At 36.5% G+C, this 19,455-nt stretch overlaps 1 protein-coding gene across 2 annotated transcripts; it reads left to right on the top strand.

Moving 5' to 3' along the window:
* The first annotated feature begins 1,049 nt into the window (after nucleotides 1-1,049).
* slc6a2 (solute carrier family 6 member 2) lies at nucleotides 1,050-18,874 on the top strand. 2 transcript variants are annotated; one of them, XM_056265340.1, is made up of 15 exons: nucleotides 1,050-1,283; nucleotides 1,557-2,036; nucleotides 3,786-3,917; nucleotides 4,275-4,512; nucleotides 12,330-12,468; nucleotides 12,657-12,791; nucleotides 12,923-13,026; nucleotides 14,340-14,464; nucleotides 14,675-14,787; nucleotides 15,052-15,180; nucleotides 15,639-15,738; nucleotides 16,992-17,092; nucleotides 17,539-17,706; nucleotides 18,392-18,463; nucleotides 18,599-18,874. In XM_056265340.1, exons 2-15 carry the CDS (start codon nucleotides 1,739-1,741, stop codon nucleotides 18,620-18,622), a joined length of 1,878 nt encoding a protein of 625 aa, XP_056121315.1. In that variant the 5' UTR covers nucleotides 1,050-1,283; nucleotides 1,557-1,738; the 3' UTR covers nucleotides 18,623-18,874. The 2 variants fall into 2 exon arrangements, with proteins under 2 accessions (XP_056121315.1, XP_056121316.1); XM_056265341.1 differs by having other exon boundaries at nucleotides 1,050-1,362.
* The last annotated feature ends 581 nt before the right edge of the window (nucleotides 18,875-19,455 follow it).

Below are 19,455 nucleotides of genomic sequence, written 5' to 3'. Positions count from 1 at the left end.
TTTTAAAACGTACCAAATTAAAAGGGGTTCAACTTAAAACTTGTCTCGATACCCTGCCTTTTGTATTAATTAGTGCTGTGGCTCTGCAGTTGGAAAATATTGGATGGAAATGCGTTTTAGTAAAAGTTTTTTTTTAAGTTTTTTTTAAAGTCGACTGTTAGTTATAAAGGTGCTGGGGTGTCATGGTATGATTTGCATGCTAATTTTATATTTATTTACTAACTTAAAAAAAAAATTATACTGCGCTCTTGGCTTCATTAAAAAAACCCTCTAAATTATAAGCAAAGCTTTAATCACCATATATCCTCCTGTAAAACCAGAAAAAAAGGTTTTTTGAATTTAGTATTTTTTCATGACATTAGCCTACATTGAAATATGTCATAAACTTTGTATAAAGATAATTCTCCACTGTTATATAACATAATTAGGCTAATTGATTTACCATTTCACTTTATATGCAATATGTGGGTAAAATGGCCATAAATGGGAAGTCCTATTCAATACAATGGCTCTATACACTGTATCTAATTTGCATATTAATGTGTTCTTGGGGCAACATGTAATAAAATAAGATGTGTAATAATAGGAGTAATAATTGGCAACATTTTCGTAATAATATCTAATATTTCATAGGAATATTGATATATATTTTTTTCCCTTCACTTGTTGTGTCACCCAAAATGCCTGATAAACATGTTTTAAGTCCTGGTGTCCTCTACATATTTTGATTAGAAACCACATTTTCCTGAGATGTTGCATTATGAAAAACAATTTGAAAATTAGTCATTTAAATGCTAATTATAAAATATTATAATTTCCCATACATTTGGCCTCCAAACATTTGGTATCTCTAAAAGAAACTGTGACATATGATGCCAGAGAAATTCACTAAAATATAATGTCCAATACAGTGGACAAAAGTCTTTTCCTGGAGGATATGTTTTCAAACTCCTATAGAAGACTATAGAAAAAATAATAATAAATCTCGCAAGGTGCTTATTCCTTATTAAGTCCAGCGGTGGCGCACCGCATTTTTGTAGATGAGTGTGGTATTCGGGGTGGAGGGGAAGCTTCAAAAATACTAACAATTTGACGACGGTGATGATGATCATACAGAAAATGATCACGTGTGGAAAAACTGGATGTTTGTTTAAATGATCGCAATTTATAGCCTCCAACTGGAAGGGAGGGGAGAGTAAAAACTTCCATGAAAAGCAGCAGTCTCTTATTTTCTGGATCAAGCAGGAGGGACGGATCATGGAGGGACCCCCTCATGTTGACAAGTACATAGTCATCTTTAAGTATTCCAGACTCCACAAGAGACACTTTATGCAGACATATACAGTTATTCCATGAAGTGTGGTGCGTCCAACAGGAAATGTCGAGTGTTTGTCACTGTAAAGTTTTCTTTTCTTCCTTAACCGTGACACAACCCGTTCGAACATTCATTGATTGTAAATCGTTTTGCGCGCTCGGTTGTTTAACAGTGTTGATGGTGCATGGAATGCTTTAATGTCTCACAGTAACAGTGAACTTTAATTTCTCCTATCTTTCAGCTGGTGAAAGCTGGGCAAGAATCTCTACCTCACCGGGAGAGCAACTGCTGTAGCGTTTCCTATTCATCATCATCCTCCTCAGCAGCAGCAGCATCATCATCAGCATCATCATCGTCAGTGCGAGCGGCACGCATCTCACTTGCTCCACATCCTCGGGGCCACGAGAGCGCCAGGGCGCAAAGATGAACATCCAAGTCCTGCCTGAGCACAAACTGTCCTCAGTGGCCCCGTTGAAACAGTTTAACGTGGAGAAAAAGGAAGTGGAGCTGATCCTGGTGAAGGAGCAGAACGGGGTCCAGTACACGAACTCCTCTGTCGTGGCCTCTCCGAGCTCCCACGGCTGCACCCCCGGCTCCGGTGAGGATGTGGAAAGGGAGACATGGGGCAAGAAACTGGACTTTCTACTCTCAGTCATAGGCTTTGCTGTGGACTTGGCCAATGTCTGGAGGTTCCCCTACCTGTGTTACAAAAATGGAGGAGGTAAGATTTAGCCTATTTATTTTGAGGGTCACCCTTTACTTTGCTTTTACACACGGGCTAATTATGCGTTATACGTAATAAACTACAATTTCGTGGAGCAGCTTTCAAACTCTTAGCTATTGCCTTTGAAATTCATTCGAATTGCAGATTTGTAGAACAGACACACTGTGTCTCAAACTGTTTCTAAAACACATGTGTTTCAGAAATAGATTTGAGTTAAATAAATGTATTGCTGTTCTGATGAGTAAGAGGATCTTAAAATAAATGAAAAATGCTATTAAAATGCTTGTCAAATCTGTCCATTTGTTAACTGTTGTCTTAACATGTTTTTTTAAAAGATTAAACCTTTTACTTTTGAAAGTTTTTACATTTTCAGAAAAAGTATGAATCACCCCAAAATTTATGGAGAATATCTTTTACATATTTTTATTGTATTTACATTTAACAAAGCAATACATATACTTTTAAACTATAAATGTTAGGTTGGTATATCAACATAATATTATTTAATTACACATTAATAACATATGCAGTCACCGAAATATCGTCCTAGAATGCTTGTAACAGCATCTCTGAAATTTTAAGGTGAAGTTAACTACAGCTGCCATCTTTTACTGTGAATGTAACCTTTTTTTTAAGTGAAACAAATAAAAAAGAAGCGTTTTTTTTTTTAGTGTTTGTTGTTAAGACGTGAAAAAAACTTGCTAGGCACAAGAGGTTTTGACCAATGATACTTGAAAAAAGCTAATTTCATGATGCCAATCTATTCCAATCATTATTACTAAAAATCATTCGGGATTATGAACCAGTTGTTTCTCTGAACAACCTGCCAGCACTTTGTGCTGGAACTAGATGTCTCAATGTCAGCAAACTCATTAACTACTAGTGGGCTATTGTTTAACAGTTTTGTTATCTTTTATAATTTATGAGTAACTAATTATATTTTCTCACTCTTTAGGCATGTAGGTACTAGGTAAGGTTTGAGACTTTTGCAAAAGTGTATTCATTTAAATGCATCATGACAATCACTGGCCTTTTAGTAAAATAAACAAAATATTTCCTTGTGTGTGATAAACAAAGCACCAATTATAATATTAAATCTATAATGAACTGTAAAAGGTTCAACCAGGCAAAGTTGTAAAATCCGTGATAGGTGCTCTTGGGGTAGGGAAAAGATCCAAAGAAACGAAAAGCAGGTCCCAGGCACTCAATCAAGTTTTCAATGAGGAGAAGGATACAGTTAAAAAGCCTTTATTTAGTATGGCTTAAATAATTTTAAAAGTACACGAGCCAACATGTTTCGACCAACAAGTGGTCTTCTTCAGGGCAAAGTAACACAAAATATGAGAATGACTTAATGATTAAAACTATCATTTTGAAACCGGCTTCAGCAAAGACAAATAGAGCAGGGTAGATTGCTAACATCTCTGATTTTGAAAACATCATGGGTCAGGGGTCAGACAGCTTCATGGGAAGGTAATTTGTGACATGATACAATTCACCTCTAATGTAATGGCCACACCATGAATCATTTTTCCCATCTGAATATATATTATAATAGCCTACAAACTACGCAAAGTCAGAGTTAAGAACTGATTATATCAAACTGGCTCTAAATCCACTGTAGATTGACCATTCACTACATAAGCAGCTATGACAAATGTCTATTGTTCAGTTGTCATTTATTCTTTGGCCATCTGTGGAATTCTGTCAGCAATCAAATGTTAAATTCGATAATGTGTCCCCCAGGTGCCTTTTTGATCCCATACATTCTGTTCCTGTTTATTGCTGGGATGCCTCTGTTTTACATGGAACTTGCCCTTGGCCAGTATAACAGAGAGGGAGCAGCCACTGTTTGGAAGATCTGCCCTGTATTTAAAGGTACGTTGAAAATTTGTAAACAAAAGATGTTGAGATGAAATGTACCATGTTCTCAAAACACTGTGAGTTGCAACACATATAGCTCCTTCACTACCCAATAAACGGCAAAACAAATGTTCTAAAATAGTTTTTTGGATGTTTCATTTTCACACTGACCTGGCGGGTTAACTCACTGATCCAACAAAAGCCAACAACTGTTTGTTGGGTCAGTGAACTAGATTATGAAGTGGCTCTGATGTGACTAATGTCAATGCACACACTTTAAACTTAATGTATTTAAGCAAACAGAGGCCTGAAACAGATAAAGCAAAACTTTAGCCCATATACTAACAAAATATTTGTGACTTTCCTCCTCAGGCGTGGGCTACACTGTGATCGTCATAGCATTGTATGTGGGCTTTTACTACAACGTCATCATAGCCTGGTCTCTGTATTACTTATTTGCTTCATTGACGAGTGAGCTGCCCTGGCTCAATTGTGATAACCCGTGGAACAGCCCCAACTGCACAAATCTAAAGCTGCTCAATGCCACCTTCTTGGGTAATGGAACCTCCTATGCCAAGTACAAGAACACACCGGCTGCAGAGTTCTACGAGTGAGTCCAAAAATCTTTTGCTCTGTAGCTTTGCAGTTGTAATTTAGTTGTGTATTATTGCACAAGCTTATTTACAGTAGCATGAAAGCAAACAAAGTTTTAGGTGTGAAGCAATGTCAGTTAAAAGAATTTAGGCAGACAGTTGATAGGCTCACTGTTTAAACGACAGCAGTCAGCTTGAGATTTGTTCAAAAGTACGAGTACCATGCTTATTAAACAACTCTTTTATTTTGTTTTGTCAGGTGTTCCAAACATATTAAAACAAGTACATGAAACATCTTCACTAACAAAATCAGTTATGAGTGATATACCTGTTTCACTAGTCAGGTGTTTCCTTATGCTTCACAATATCTGTGATGTTTTCCGACATTGTTCCAATTTGTCATGATGTACCAGTTGCTTGCCGCTTCCTATGGAGTCTTGCTGATAAAGCTTGTAATGGAGCTATAACTCACCAATTGGCTATCGCTGTTCGGGATTTATTTTCTATCCATTCTTTCATTCCGTTAAGCATGTAATGTTTTGCAGGGCTGGCACAAGCATGACACATATGCACAGTATTGGCTGCGTAGCTGTGTGCGTGTCTGGTGAGATCATGAAAACATTCTTATAGATATGGATGATATCTTTTAGATCGGACAGGAAAAGATGAAAAACACATTTCAAACCTGTGCTGTGTCTGTGTCTCTGTCTCTGTCAGGCTGTGTTGAAGGGTTTTGGGCTGTAATTAATCATTACTGCTAGTCAGGGCCTGATTTACCTCATATTGTGGCATAGGCAAAATACATTTTGGGCCACTATATTCCAAGTTGATATTGTGGCTTTATATTTAGTCAAACACTTGCATGTGTTATTATATTATAAACATTTAACCAAAATCAAGCTTAAATGTTTCAAAGTCTCAAAGAGTTTTAAAGTTTTTGATCAACGAATGTTTTGTCCATCATTAGAAGTTCCGCACCTGAGGCAATAAGTGCATCGCATTACGTTTTCATCAACTTACAACTTAATAATTTGTATGTACTATGTACTTATTCAAAGAATCAGTTCTTTACCCTTGCATTGCAAACAAGCAGAGACGGTTCAAACTGCGTGCAGCACTTCATTCACGATATAGGTCGGGTGGAGTTATGAGTTTTCATTGACAGTTTGAGGATCCAAGGGGATATGAGGTTTAGTCTGAAGCTCTTTTTAATACTTTTCATTGGTTAATTTTTTTCAAAATCTACAGACAGACGTAAAATATGACCAATAGTAATGATTTAGGCAACAACAAAAAAATGACGAAATATGGAGATACAAGGTTTCTGCCCGATATTTAAAATTATCTAGATGTTGTCTTATAGAGTCTCCACATAGTCATATGCCTAGAAGGCATAAATCCGGCCCTTCTACTATGTAGTTGAATGAGGAGTCAGCTATGAAAGAGACTAAACCGGTGAGGTGTATTAGAAGACAGGTTGATTTCCGGCCATTCTAGCAGCTATCATAATTTTTTGGCTAGATGAGAATTCTTATCCTTGCTGATGGAAATTTTTTAAGCAGTTGTTATAATTTCTTCTAGAACAGTGAAGCTACAAAACCTGTTTTGTTTTTTTCTCAGACATGAGATGCATATGTATCAGAGGGCAGCCATTTGGAAAAGTTTGTTGCTTTAGTGATCATGGAGGAATGCAAAGATAAATGTTTTCAGTCTGCATTTATTCAGTAATATTGCCACATTTCAGAGTTATTTCAACTTAGAAAGCCTTTGAGGAAATAAATCTGGGAACTGAGCATTCATGAGATCTTTCATCTTTAAATGGAAAGTTCAACTACAAATGAAAATTGTCATCATTTACTCACTCTCATTACAAACCTGTATGACTTATGATCATCCAGGTATATTGAACCTTGTTGCTGCTCATGAGTAGAACACAGGCACAATAGTCTGATCGGATGTGAAAACTCTGGCCTAAAAGTGCTCAAAATTAGGTCAGTATCACTGAAACTTTTATGCAGCGCTCGAAACTCTGAAAATCCTGTCTACAATCTATGACATGTACAGGGCTATAACACTCTTGATGTAGACTGAAAGAAAGGCAGGCACTTGCACTTCAAAGAAAAGCAGTCCTTTTCCGTGTCTAAGGGAGAATTTGGCTCCTTGTGTTAGGGGAAACCAGAAGAATGCATGGAACAATGAAGAACCCACATCACTCGCACAAAATCAAAGACACGTCATCAGATTCTAGTGAGGGTCACTGTGTGTTCATTCCTTCAATTAAAATCTGATGCATGTTTGTATATTCATTAATTCTTAACAGGTAGACTGTCTCTGATGCACATTAAGTGTGAAAATTAGGTTTCATTTAAATTAGCTTAAAATGTTTTGCTATTTTATAATGTTTTCCAGAAAGTATCCTGGATAAGGATAACAAATTTGATTTGGCCTGATATGACACTGCTTCATAGTGTGGATGTTCATCTACTGTACTGTATATATATATATATATATATATACATATATTTTAATATATAATTTATTGTAATTCTTCGAACCCTCAACTTGTTTCCTCCTTGTTTCTTCTACTTCTTTTCCTGTCTTTCCTGGTGATCTACCACTTCTTGTACTTATTGCTCGTCTTGTTCTCAGTCTGTTTTTCTCACTTTCTCCTGCTCCTGTGCTCTTACCCTCTTTTGGACTGGTTTCCCACCCAGCAGTGCTTTGAAGTGTCATTTCCCCAGCTGTCTTCTGCATGTGAGGGGATGTGGAAAGCTGTCATTTCCTCCGCTCTTCCCCCTCATGCCGCTCCATTATAATAGTTTTTGGCCACCAGTAATCCTGCCATCATGGAACAGCACACAGGGCACTAGAGAATATTCATTACCGTCACAGATACAGCAGACTCACATGCTCAGCAGGTGTGCCATAAACTAAATATTAGATTAAGCAGTGTTTTGCTCAGAATAGCTACAAACCAATCACAGAAAAAGCTGTTGAACCAGTAGCTATCAATCCGGACGCCCCAGATAAAACCCAGTCAAATTCATTGGTCTTACACAAACCCTCATGCTACACATCTTTCTAAAACAACCGACAACCAGACAAAAGCAAAATATGACAAGCTCAACAAAGCGAATTTCAGCATCTTGTGCGCCACCCACATATCCTTTCACTATGCTGTCTCTGCCGATCTTGACATGTTCGAGTCAATCACTGTTTGTTGAGAATAATGAACCGTTACTGCTCCATTGTATTGTTTTACACAGCGGGTGTCCTAAATCTAATTATTCCGTCATTACTGAAATCTTGTCTTATCACACACAGTCTCAGATTTAACACCCGACTGATGTCATGAAGACAGAAATGTGGATTTTGAGGAAAACATATAATCATTTGGAAAGCCAAGACAGAGATTTGTAAAATACTTATTGTGCCTTTAAATAAGAATCAATAAAAATAAATAAAATAATAAGCAAGCTCATAATAATGAACTTTTAGAATATAGGTTCATTATGATGTGCTTGTTTGATTTTTTTATCGTGAAATTTAAACAAATGCCATGGGGTTGTTTCAGTAAATACTCTTTTACATGTGATATGAAGGTTATTGTCTCAAAAATGCTATGTATTTGCAATGCTTGATTTAATTATTTACAAAAATAAAAAGGAAGGAAATATAATACAAATATATAAACAGCCCTGAACTCTTGTCAGCCCGAGGGGTCCATAACCACAACGAATGTGCAGTTTCACAAGCACATCTTAGGACATTCTGTTGCCTGTTATGAAAACAAATATAATTTGCTCCAGAGTTAAGCAAGCTGTGATGAGACCCCACATGCCATCAGAAAGCTCTTCTGTGGCCATTTTCTGGCTTAGAGTACATAGCTGAGGATATGTTGAAATCGTAGGTGTTTGGATTTAGCTTGGCAAGGACAGGACATCAGATGAATGAAGAGCTCTAGAGGGAACGCTTGCCAAGATACTCACCAATCTAATGTAATTATTAAATTAGGGGAGGTTCACATCTGTCGTGCGTCTGACCAAACCGCTGTCACACAGACTGATCTGAAGCTCCAGATCTGCTGCCACAAAATAAAAAAGTGCTCTGTTTTTATATTTATAATAAGATTATTCAGGACGGTTTTTCTGTTTGTGTGTTCTTTCTTGGACTATAAATTATGACAGTTGCTTTTTGTCATAGTGCAACACAATGATTTGTCATTGTCATTTGCTATAAATAACTAATCATGGGATCCTTTAAAAGGCAGCGTAAAAGTGAATGCGAAAGTCCAAGGTCAAAGAATGAACAAAAGGTGACCATGATGATTTAGCCTAATTACTGTCTTTTTTTTTTTTGCTTGTGCTTGTTGAAAAGTTAATTATATACACTGATGTCACATGCAATGTTTTGTTATACACTTAAAATTTTTAGTGTAAAATTACAGTATATTCCAGGTTAATAATTGCATTTAATAATTGACGTTCACAGTAATTCCATAGTAGGACTTCTCTTGTATCTAACTCTTGGAATATCATACTGTATTCTGAAGGTATCCAGCATGCAGTGCAGCATGAATAGATTATGCTGTGTAGTTTCTGGATTCTTGTTGGTTTTATCTGTGCTGCTAAACTTATTTTTGTTTCACTTTTAGCAGTTTGTGTTGTTAGTTTATTTTGTAATGTTCAGAATTTATCTTTTTTATTATTATTATTTGTTGAGTGTCACATTGTTGTGTTTTGTATGTCAGTATTGATGTCTGTGCATCATTAGGTGATTTGAAAAACAAAATCTTGTGTTGCATGATGTCACACCTTTCAAAGATAAATATCAGCAGCTGCTTTACTATTGTGAAATATCCATTTACAAACAATTATGAATTTGAAATTAGGTATAAGTAAATCTTTATGCTGATAATAATAGTATAGTTTGACTAACTTAAAATCAGCCAATTAGCTTATTTTATATTCTAGCTTGTTGTTGTTTTAACAAATGTTTTCATTTGTCACACTTCTGACTTGGCTAGAACAGAAATGTGAATATCAATATACAAGGTCCCAAGCAAATGAAACATGAATCACCATGTTGGTGACTTCAAAACAATTACAGTCCTAAACAATATAATTTCTTACAGTGGCATGGTTAAAGACAACTTTATAATGTGAATTCACAGTAAAACAAAAGTAAATTACTGGGATGTCAGCATCATTTTGCTGTTGATTAACAATAATGTGTTAGAAAATGACCCAGCATGCATTCATTTAGCTGTTAATTTTTTGACTACAGTAATTTATTGTAAAATAATACTCTGTAAATTCCTGGCAATTTGTTACAGTGTACCTGGAGTCAAGTCTTGTCTGCTTTAGTTGTGTATTTTTTTTTTGCAGCTTTGCATAAAATAGTGCCTTAATACCCCTGGTGAGCAAGCCAAAAAACAAAAACAAAAAAAACTTGGAAACTCCCTAATGCAATGTAACCTAACGTGCACTCTCGGCATGTCTGTAATTGGTTCTTTGGATAAAGGGAAACTTTTTTCAATGTTTTTCGATGTTCTAATAGATTTCATTAGAAAATTATTTACTAAAGGGTTGGTGAAAAAAATCCATCCATAGAATGCATAATCTTGCATAAAATGTGAGTGAGCTCATTTGTGAAAGTATTTATTGTCATGACAGACTGATCTAATCAAATAGATTTGTATAGGGTGTAAGTATGTTAAAGATCCAGGGGTCAAATGAAATGTCACAGAGAGTGGATTGAAGGTCAAGCTGTAGCAGGACAGGCGGATTGACAAATTCTAGTGTGATGTTATTGGCAATGATGACGCAAATTGGAAACTTCAAACACTTTTGAACGAGTGGAGATGGATTGGACCGTCTCCTTTCTCTTGAGCCTTGACGGTTTGTCTGGCTTTCCTTTTCCTCATTAACTCAGCCTTGATGGCTTCATCATCTGTGTTTCTGTAGACATCACTCTCATGTTTATCCCCTTATTCCCAGTGCATGACCAAATTAAACTTAAAGTTTAAAGTGTTGCTCTTAAAGACAACCTTGCCACTTGACAACTGTCCTAAGGCTAATATTCAGAGTTTTCCAAGTTTTAAAGGTAAACTAGAGATGGATCAAGTCTGCTTCCTTTCGTATCATGGCTACTAACGTTGGAACTCATAAACAAAGTGTATTCAAACAGGGCAGAATTTTTTTTTCCTCTACAAGATACCTCTTTCAGAAGGAAAAGCTACAGAAATGTTCTAGCAGTGCTATAGGGGTTTGTTTATAATATAAGAACAATGGCTTGTACTGTTTCTCCTCTTTGAACCTCACTGGGAGGTGCAGCACAGGAATCATTCAGATCACATTCTACAGAGACTCTTTTTATGGAGTGTATCCAGATATTTTTTTCTAGAAACCAGCAATAATATTCATTTTTAATATTTTTTATTTTATTTATGCAGACATAAAAATGTTAGAAAAATAGTTCATCCCTCTTGGGGAGCTAGAACCTGAGGGAAAAAGGGGTGTATGGGTAATTTATGATCTGGAAAAACCTTTGAGACGATTGACGCAACACAGTGTGTGACATAGACTGAAAATGCGTGTGTTTGTACTAGTCTGGCTATATTAATTGTAATGGTTGTATGTCTGAGTGTTTTTGTTGTGTGGACTTTTAGTTTGTAGTTCTACCTGGTTTCTTGTCTCCTCTTGTTATTCCCTGATTGTTCTTACCTGTTTCTTGTTACCAATTAGCCCTTCTGTATATACTGTAAGCCTTTGCGTTGCCAGTGTTCTTTGTCAGGTCTCACGGGTGTATTGTTTGATGAGCTTAATTCTGTTTCTCTGTTCCTTCTATATTATATAATTTCAGACACTGCATTTGGATCCAGTGCTACATATTTTCTGAGATATCATTGTTGCTCTAGTGAGAGACAATTTAAAAAAAATATATATAATTGAAAGGCTCATAATTTGGCTAAATCATGTTTTTCATAAAATCTATAAAAGCTTCTGTGAAGATTAGGTTGATGTTAGTATAAAATAAACATCAGGACTGTCTTGAGGAAACTGCCATAAAACGTGAGTGAAAGTAAGCATAACATAAAGCACATAAAAGGGTGTAAGAATGTGCTATAAAAACAAGACATAGTTCCCTAGACAGAGTTGACGTGGACTAAATTCTTTGTAGTTGTAGATTCTTTATAGGTTATTCAGTTATCAGGACAAGGTTTTATCATACATTAACTTGGGAGAACATCCCTTTCTATTTTATACATTCAACAGGGAAACTTAAAACCCCCTTTTCCAAGTATGATAAGAGCAGTGACGTCAAGTAACAAGCTACTCCTACATCCTCCCAGAATTTCAGTGGTTTGTAACTGAGTGAGGCCCCCCCCCCCCCCCCACAACCCTGTGTGGAGGGCGTTCCTTACACAATTGGACCTGTACAGTATATTTTCAAAACCAATTTTTGTGTGAAGATGAACATTTTTACCCTATTCTCTTGGAGCATGACTTGAAATAGAGCACGTTATAATAATGGATGTTTTATTTGTTGGAGATACATTGATAAGATTTATCCTTAATTTGATGAGGAAAACAATCAAAAGGATTCAAAAGGATTGTGGCCCAGGACACTTCCTTTACTACTGGAGAGCCTTTGAACAAGGCGCACAACACTACATTTCTCTAGAAAGAATGTTATATTATTCCAAAATATTTTTTTATTTAAAATATAAAAAAATAAAAATAAAAAAAACATATACAGTAAAAATCCTTATTGCAAAATATCAAATTAGGACAGTACTTTTCCATTTTTCATACCATTTCTCATCCTCCAGGCGCGGAGTGCTGCACATTCATGAGAGTAAAGGCATCGATGACCTAGGTCTTCCTCGCTGGGAGCTCTGCCTCTGCCTTATTGTGGTCGTCTTTATCCTCTACTTCAGCCTGTGGAAGGGAGTCAAATCCTCTGGAAAGGTGCAAAAACTCTCAAATGATAATAGCAGTATATAGCTGTTTGATTTAGTCCGTTCCTGTCAGTCATGTGTCTAATACTTTTCTCTCTCTGTAATAGTAACATTTTCAATTTATATAGCACTGTTCATTGTAAAGTGATCTCATTTCAATGGGCAAAAATGGACAGAGCTTTATTTGTTTGTGTTTAGGTGGTGTATATTACAGCTACTATGCCCTACATAGTGTTGTTGGTGTTGCTGATTCGAGGCATAACTCTCCCTGGTGCAATGAATGGAATTAGGGCATATCTCCACATTGACTTAAAGAAGCTCAATAACCCTCAAGTAAGTTCATGCCAATGGCTCAACTTAATTGATGAACTATCCAGATATACTGTATATCACGGACCTAAAAAAAATAGTCACAACGACATACTTCTCTTAGATGGATTGTCACTCATTTTTGTTTGCTGCAGGTATGGATTGATGCAGCTACTCAGATTTTCTATTCTCTAGGAGCTGGGTTTGGAGTCCTTATTGCCTTCGCTAGCTACAATAAATTCGACAATAACTGCTACAGGTACGACAAGTCTTTGATACAAGTGGTAAGGTCTCTAAAAATAATTTCTCTTCAGAATTACAGAATTTCCAAATTCTTCCTTAGTGATCGCTAAAACAGGTTCCAATGTAAGCAAAATATTCTTACATAAAGGCTTATGTTGATTTATTGCTTGATCTTTTAGCCCATGTCCATTTCACACTGCAGCCCAACAATGGTAGTCCACTGAGACTGTGAAGCTCTGGCTTTGCTTGCTTATGGATTGAAGTTCTCACGGAAAACCAGCATGCTGTTTCCAGAGACAAAACTTAGGAAAAGTTGTTGGTGGGGCCAGCAGGTGGCAATCACCTTGTAGGCTTTGTGGATAACAATCTGTTAAGATTATCAGGAGGTCAAGATGTTTCACCACTGAATCGGTTGTGCACTGAGGATTTAACCTCATAATACTCCATTACATCACAAGACTAATTCATTTTAGAGTTTTTATTGCAGAGGTGGAAATTACAATTACAAGAGGTGATAATTGTCTGGGTAAGGATGAAAGAATGGTGTTGTAAATAAGTTTGTCAGTTAATAATCAATTTGTAAATTGGCAAACAGTTTAATTGGTCATAAACGGCTTGTGGATGAGGTGATTCATTCCATGAATGAAGTGTTTTGAAAGTGTGAAGAGGCAAAACAGATTAATTGATTTATTCATTTAAAAGTAAGTGCCCACTTTGGTTAGCTTCTGTTAAATTGCTTGAAATCATGCTTTTGATGCCTAGTCAATGCATACATCTGAAGAATGTTAATGACTTACAGTAAGCAGTATTGATTTCACATCCCAATATGTTGATGTTCCAAAAGATATTTGCTCTCCAGGGCATAGATGTTTTACTAAGACCCAAAATCTACAGTTATTTCAAAATAGGACATAATGTTGCAAGCAGATGGCTGCTCAGATTTATGTGCTTCTTCACAGACTACACTAAATGGTTCCACCCTAGTTCACACACTTTGAAATGTTTAAAATCAGACATGATTTGTTACAATCCTCCTTCTTGGACCTTTTGTTTGGTTATGAATTGGGCTATTGTAATGTCTAGTCATTGCAACTGGCAGAAATTGTGGGAACATGGAAACAAGGTTTTAAAATAAAATGGCAAACCTGAAACTTCACAGTTTGTGCTTTGCACAGGAACCATCTAAATGCGTCTTGATAGAGATTTGAGTGGATCCACAATGGGGTTTAACCACAGCTTTGGCATCGCCTCAAAGTGTTTATGTCATAGATCCTTCTCAGCAAGTTTTGAGACTTAAGATGTAAACTTTCATTTTGTGCTTTGTTGCAGGGATGCTCTTCTGACCAGCACAATAAACTGCATAACCAGTTTCTTCTCAGGATTTGCCATCTTCTCAGTACTGGGGTATATGGCTGACCAGCATGGTGTCAACATAAAGGATGTGGCCACTGAGGGTCTGTTACTCCCACATCTTCACTGTCCTGTCTTTTTTATGAATTGCTCAACCTTTTCATGTTTCTCAGTTTTATACTGTGTACTTTTCTTTCTTCTTTTAGGGGTTACCCAGAGTGTGACCCTAAACAAACTTTTTTTTTTTTAGGGGGGGGGGTAGTGCTGTGTCCTTCTGCTGATCTGTGTTTTTAATTGTTTATATCTGTGTGCAGGAGCTGGACTGGTGTTTATTATCTATCCAGAAGCGATTTCAACTCTACCTGGATCTACATTCTTCGCGATAGTCTTTTTCATTATGCTTCTGACTCTTGGGATTGACAGCTCTGTGAGTACAAATGAATCTTGTTATTGTCTAGGTTCAGATGATTTTGTATTTGTATGGTAAAGAGCATGCTAAGAGTTCTTTTTGTTAAACACACCTTTTTACTTGCCAGCGCCATCTCACATGAAATTGAATAGACAAAAAAATAAATAAACACAAATACACTAATAATTAATACTACAACTAAAAAAAGTGTTGCTTTAAAACATATTGCCTATCTTTAAGAGTAAAATATATTCCTTTTATTTGATGTAATGTACTGTTTAGATGGGTGGCATGGAAGCAGTAATCACTGGGCTCTCAGATGACTTCAAAATCCTCAAGAGGAATAGAAAGATATTTACGTTTGCTACAGCATTTGGGACATTCCTAGTAGCCCTTCTGTGCGTCACAAATGTAAGTCTGTTGGGTCTGTGTCATTTAATTTTGAGTCTAACAATTGCTTTAGTCAATTGCCAAGTGTTTGGGCAGTATCACAATATGAAAATACTCTTGTTGATATTTGTTTTTTTGTCACATTATAAATATCAAATTTCCAAAATTGTACATTTGGATTGTACATATTGTGCTGTTTTTACTGCATAATATTTATTCATTGTCTTTAGATTCAGTGATGTCATCCATGTGATTGCATCAATTGATGGCTTACAGTCAAAATAAGAAATTAGCATAGTGTTTTTGTGAATAAATTTGAATGTGATTATTTACATCATGAGCAGGAAAAACATTTATATGATTACATCATGAGCAGGGAAAATACACAATATAAAATTACATGCAAACAATATGATGATGAATTCATCAATAAAAGTCCTTTATTCAGCAGCATTTGTCTTGTATCTCTGTCATGACAGGGAGGGATCTATGTGTTGACCTTGTTGGACAAGTATGCAGCAGGGACATCCATTCTATTTGGGGTGCTGATTGAGGCCATTGGAGTATCTTGGTTCTATGGTGAGCAGATACATTCATACATTAATGTTTATAGACCATCTTCCACTACTGACCCAAACTAATTCACATTTACATGGATGTTGCATAAACCATATAATGATGATCCTTCCATGTAATCTGTAATCTGTATGTTCATTACTGTTTTCCATCTAGTAAATTTTACATCTAGTAAAATTATTGTGGTTTGCAGTCTGTTTTACAGCACACTGGTGTTGTGTGCTATAGCCTTCCTATCTGTTTCTCAGTCTTACTCCCAGGGATTCCTCAGCATCATACATTTTAGATTTTGGCAGTTTAGCTAGATGGCTGGTTCAGGATTCTGGGGGCATCTTTCTCCACAGACAACCATTCAAAAGTAGCTGTATATGTAGACAAATATATCCACTATTATTTTTCTTTGCAGTTATTTACAACCACAAAAGTTGATTAATTGCATGTATTTTAAAGCCTTGCCGGTTAAACATTTTATTCGCACACTGTTCTGACATGTGCTTTTCTGAGTGCGTACACCGGAAGCGCACACTAAAAGCCTGACAACCAGCTTGAGTACAAAACTAAGTTATCTTTTGTGTCTTATTGTGCTTAAACTGTCAAATACAAAGAAGGTTTACATAAACAGTGAAGTTTACATAAACATAAATCGTGATAAAATCGTGAATCGAGTTTTCCACAAAATAATATTTTTTCCATATCACCCACCCCTAGTCTGCCCCCAGATGAGTGTAGTTTTTTCATCTTCCAGCAGGATTGAGAAACACAAGCATTTATCTCATCAATGTGTATATATATACAGTATATTATTATTATTCCAAAGCATATGTAGTTCTAGTTGCGGCAGACAACCCATGTAAGAAATGGGAGGACATTTATTATAGTCCTACTATGTTTGTTTACTTTCGGATGCATTATCTGTAAAATTATTTTGACAATAACTCTTGAAAGATCCTTGGCTACTTCATAAATATAAGGATCAGTAACTCCCCCCAGAGCAAACATGTACAAATAGTTCAAAGCCTCAGGATTAAAAAATGTCAAGATTATCGGCACTGCCTTCCGTGACATTGCTTCCTGACATCGAACGCTTCTCATATATAACTTTTGAACACAGTTCTGTCTAAGATTACAGTACAGAGAGTTCAGATCATCATTGATATTGTAAGAAGAGAAGCCACAATTCAGAGAAAGTTCTCAGGTTCTTTTATCTTAAAATGATGTCCAGATGCTGCTAATTTCTTTGTGTGTTTGCCTCTTAGGTGTGGACAGATTTAGTGAGGACATTGAACGCATGATGGGCTTCAAACCAGGAATCTACTGGAGGCTCTGTTGGAAGTTTGTCAGTCCAGCATTCTTATTGGTGAGTGAAAAAGAACGAACATAAGACCTGATGTGAATTTTAGGGATATAATGTCCTATCTCTGCCCCCTGTTAGATTACACTTTAAACCAGTTTTGTCAGATAACCTAAAAATGTACTTTATGTGGTATCATCAATTATGTGGTTTTACACAAGTAAAGCGAATAATACTACATGAACTTGCCATTTCTTAGGTGCATGTCTGTAATATTTTCTGATATGAGTAGAGGTGATGTATTCATTCTGGGATGTACCCTAACCTACCAAAGCAGTTCTTACAGGCTAGATGGGAACATTTGGACTTGAAATATAGCTGATGCAATCAAATAGTTTCAATCAAAAATAACTTGATTTATTTTCTTATGCTGACAAATCTGATTCTTTTGTACTGAATAGTGAATTACTTTTTAATGTTTCTGTACTTCCTAACTTCTATTTTCTGTGCAGTTTGTGGTGATCGCCAGCATTGTTACCTCCGGCGACCTGAAATATGATGATTATACTTTCCCTTACTGGTCCAATATTGTGGGCTGGTCCATAGCCTTGTCCTCTATGCTGTTTGTACCCATCTACGCCATCTACAAATTCCTTAGTGTGCCAGGCACATTAAAAGAGGTAAGCAAACACATACACTCATGTTTACATAGCTATCTAAATGGGGACATAAACTTCGATTGTTTTTGCATACAGCAAGTTCTAGAACCCACATCCTAATCATAACAGAAAACTTTATACATTCTTACAATTGTAAAAGTTATGTAAACACACAGACACACACACACACACACACACACACACACACACACACACACACACACACACACACACACACACACATCAAATCAGATTACAGTAGGTTTTACATTAGTACACCCCTTTATTTTCACTCACTAGTAAGAACGCTGGATAGACGAACTTCCAGCAGAGCCTCCAGTAGATTCCTTGTTTGATTCTCATCATGTGTTCAATGTCCTCAATAAAATATGTCCTTGACTTACATCTGCTTCATGACTTTGTGTGGTCCTAGAACTGTGAGATATTTTCATCTGTAAATGTGTCACTTCCCAAAGCCACAAACATGCTACTGGCATCTGGCACAGTGCTTTCACACTCATATTTTCCACAAGCGGCTTTCTACCTTAAATGGTTTCAGAGATCATCTAACACATGAAGAATAAAATGCCACATTGCCATATGTTTCGAAGCAGATAATTGAGTTTTTGTTTAGATTTGTGGTTCATTATTGCTGTGTGTTTATGCCTGCTAGTTCACTTTGTGCTTTGAATGTCTTCCATTGCAGAGGATAGCGTACTGCATTACTCCAGAACATGAACATCACATGGTGGCTGAGGGTAATGTCAGACAGTTCAAGGTAAGACCTGGGCACAATGCTAAAGGTACCATTTACAATGAACAGTTTACCAATATTTAGCAAAGAGAGCCTAGCCCTTTTGCAAGACAAACATCCTTAAATGTTTCTGTTGTCCTTTTTGTCTTGTTTTTCCAGCTCAGACATTGGTTATCCATCTGATGAAGGGGTCAGGTGGGAGTTCCCTCTCAAATGCTACTTGAATGCTGGAGAAGAAATGGTGTGTGTGAGAAAGAAAGGTTTCTGCAAAGGTCTCTTACTGAATGAAAAGTGTCGCCTGAGAAAAGGACAGAATGAAGCGATGGCTTTGTGCGTTTCCCATCCAGTACAGTTACTGTCCAGTCTACTCCATTTGTGTTCAGTGGTTGACTTGGCTTTTTTATATTGTCAGGCAAAATAAATGTTGTGCCTGTACTTTTTTTTTTTTTAAATCATACCCTTATGTTTTATTCCGAACACCTCTCAAAAGACCTCAAAAACCTTCAAAACAGTTCATTTTTTTTGTTTCAAAACATTTTAAGATGTTTTTATTTTTATAAATCATTTTTTGGTTCTAGAATTGCATTTCTGTGATGGTTATAGGTCAATTTTGGTGAAAATGTAAAACACACTGAAGCTATATTATCCTCTATGCCTGGGCAGTTGAATGTGTGTTTATATGGAATAAGTGGGGTGTGACAGGTTAATGTACACCCCAGATTTAAGGTTTACTGTAGGTGACACTGAGAAAAGGAAACCTCCTTGATATTCCAGGAAATCTTTCACGCGGTATAACAGGCTTGGATCGTTCTGAGTCATTGCTACAGTACAGTATATGTTAGCATGCAGTTGTGAGTTTCTCACATTTTACCTTGTTTCCCAAGAATGGTTTGGTTTTGCAACAGCTGGCTTACATCAAGGGTCCACCTAGAATTATCTCAAGCACATCTTTTCCCTTTTCGACACACCTCTCAAAGCAGACATACACCACTGTGTCAGTGCCTTATCTAGCCATA

The sequence above is a fragment of the Rhinichthys klamathensis genome, unplaced genomic scaffold (assembly GCF_029890125.1).
Source record: "Rhinichthys klamathensis goyatoka isolate OS25496 unplaced genomic scaffold, OSU_Roscu_1.1 h1tg000232l_1, whole genome shotgun sequence".
Taxonomy (NCBI): Eukaryota; Metazoa; Chordata; class Actinopteri; order Cypriniformes; family Leuciscidae; genus Rhinichthys; species Rhinichthys klamathensis.
This window is presented reverse-complemented; position numbering and strand designations above follow the sequence as displayed.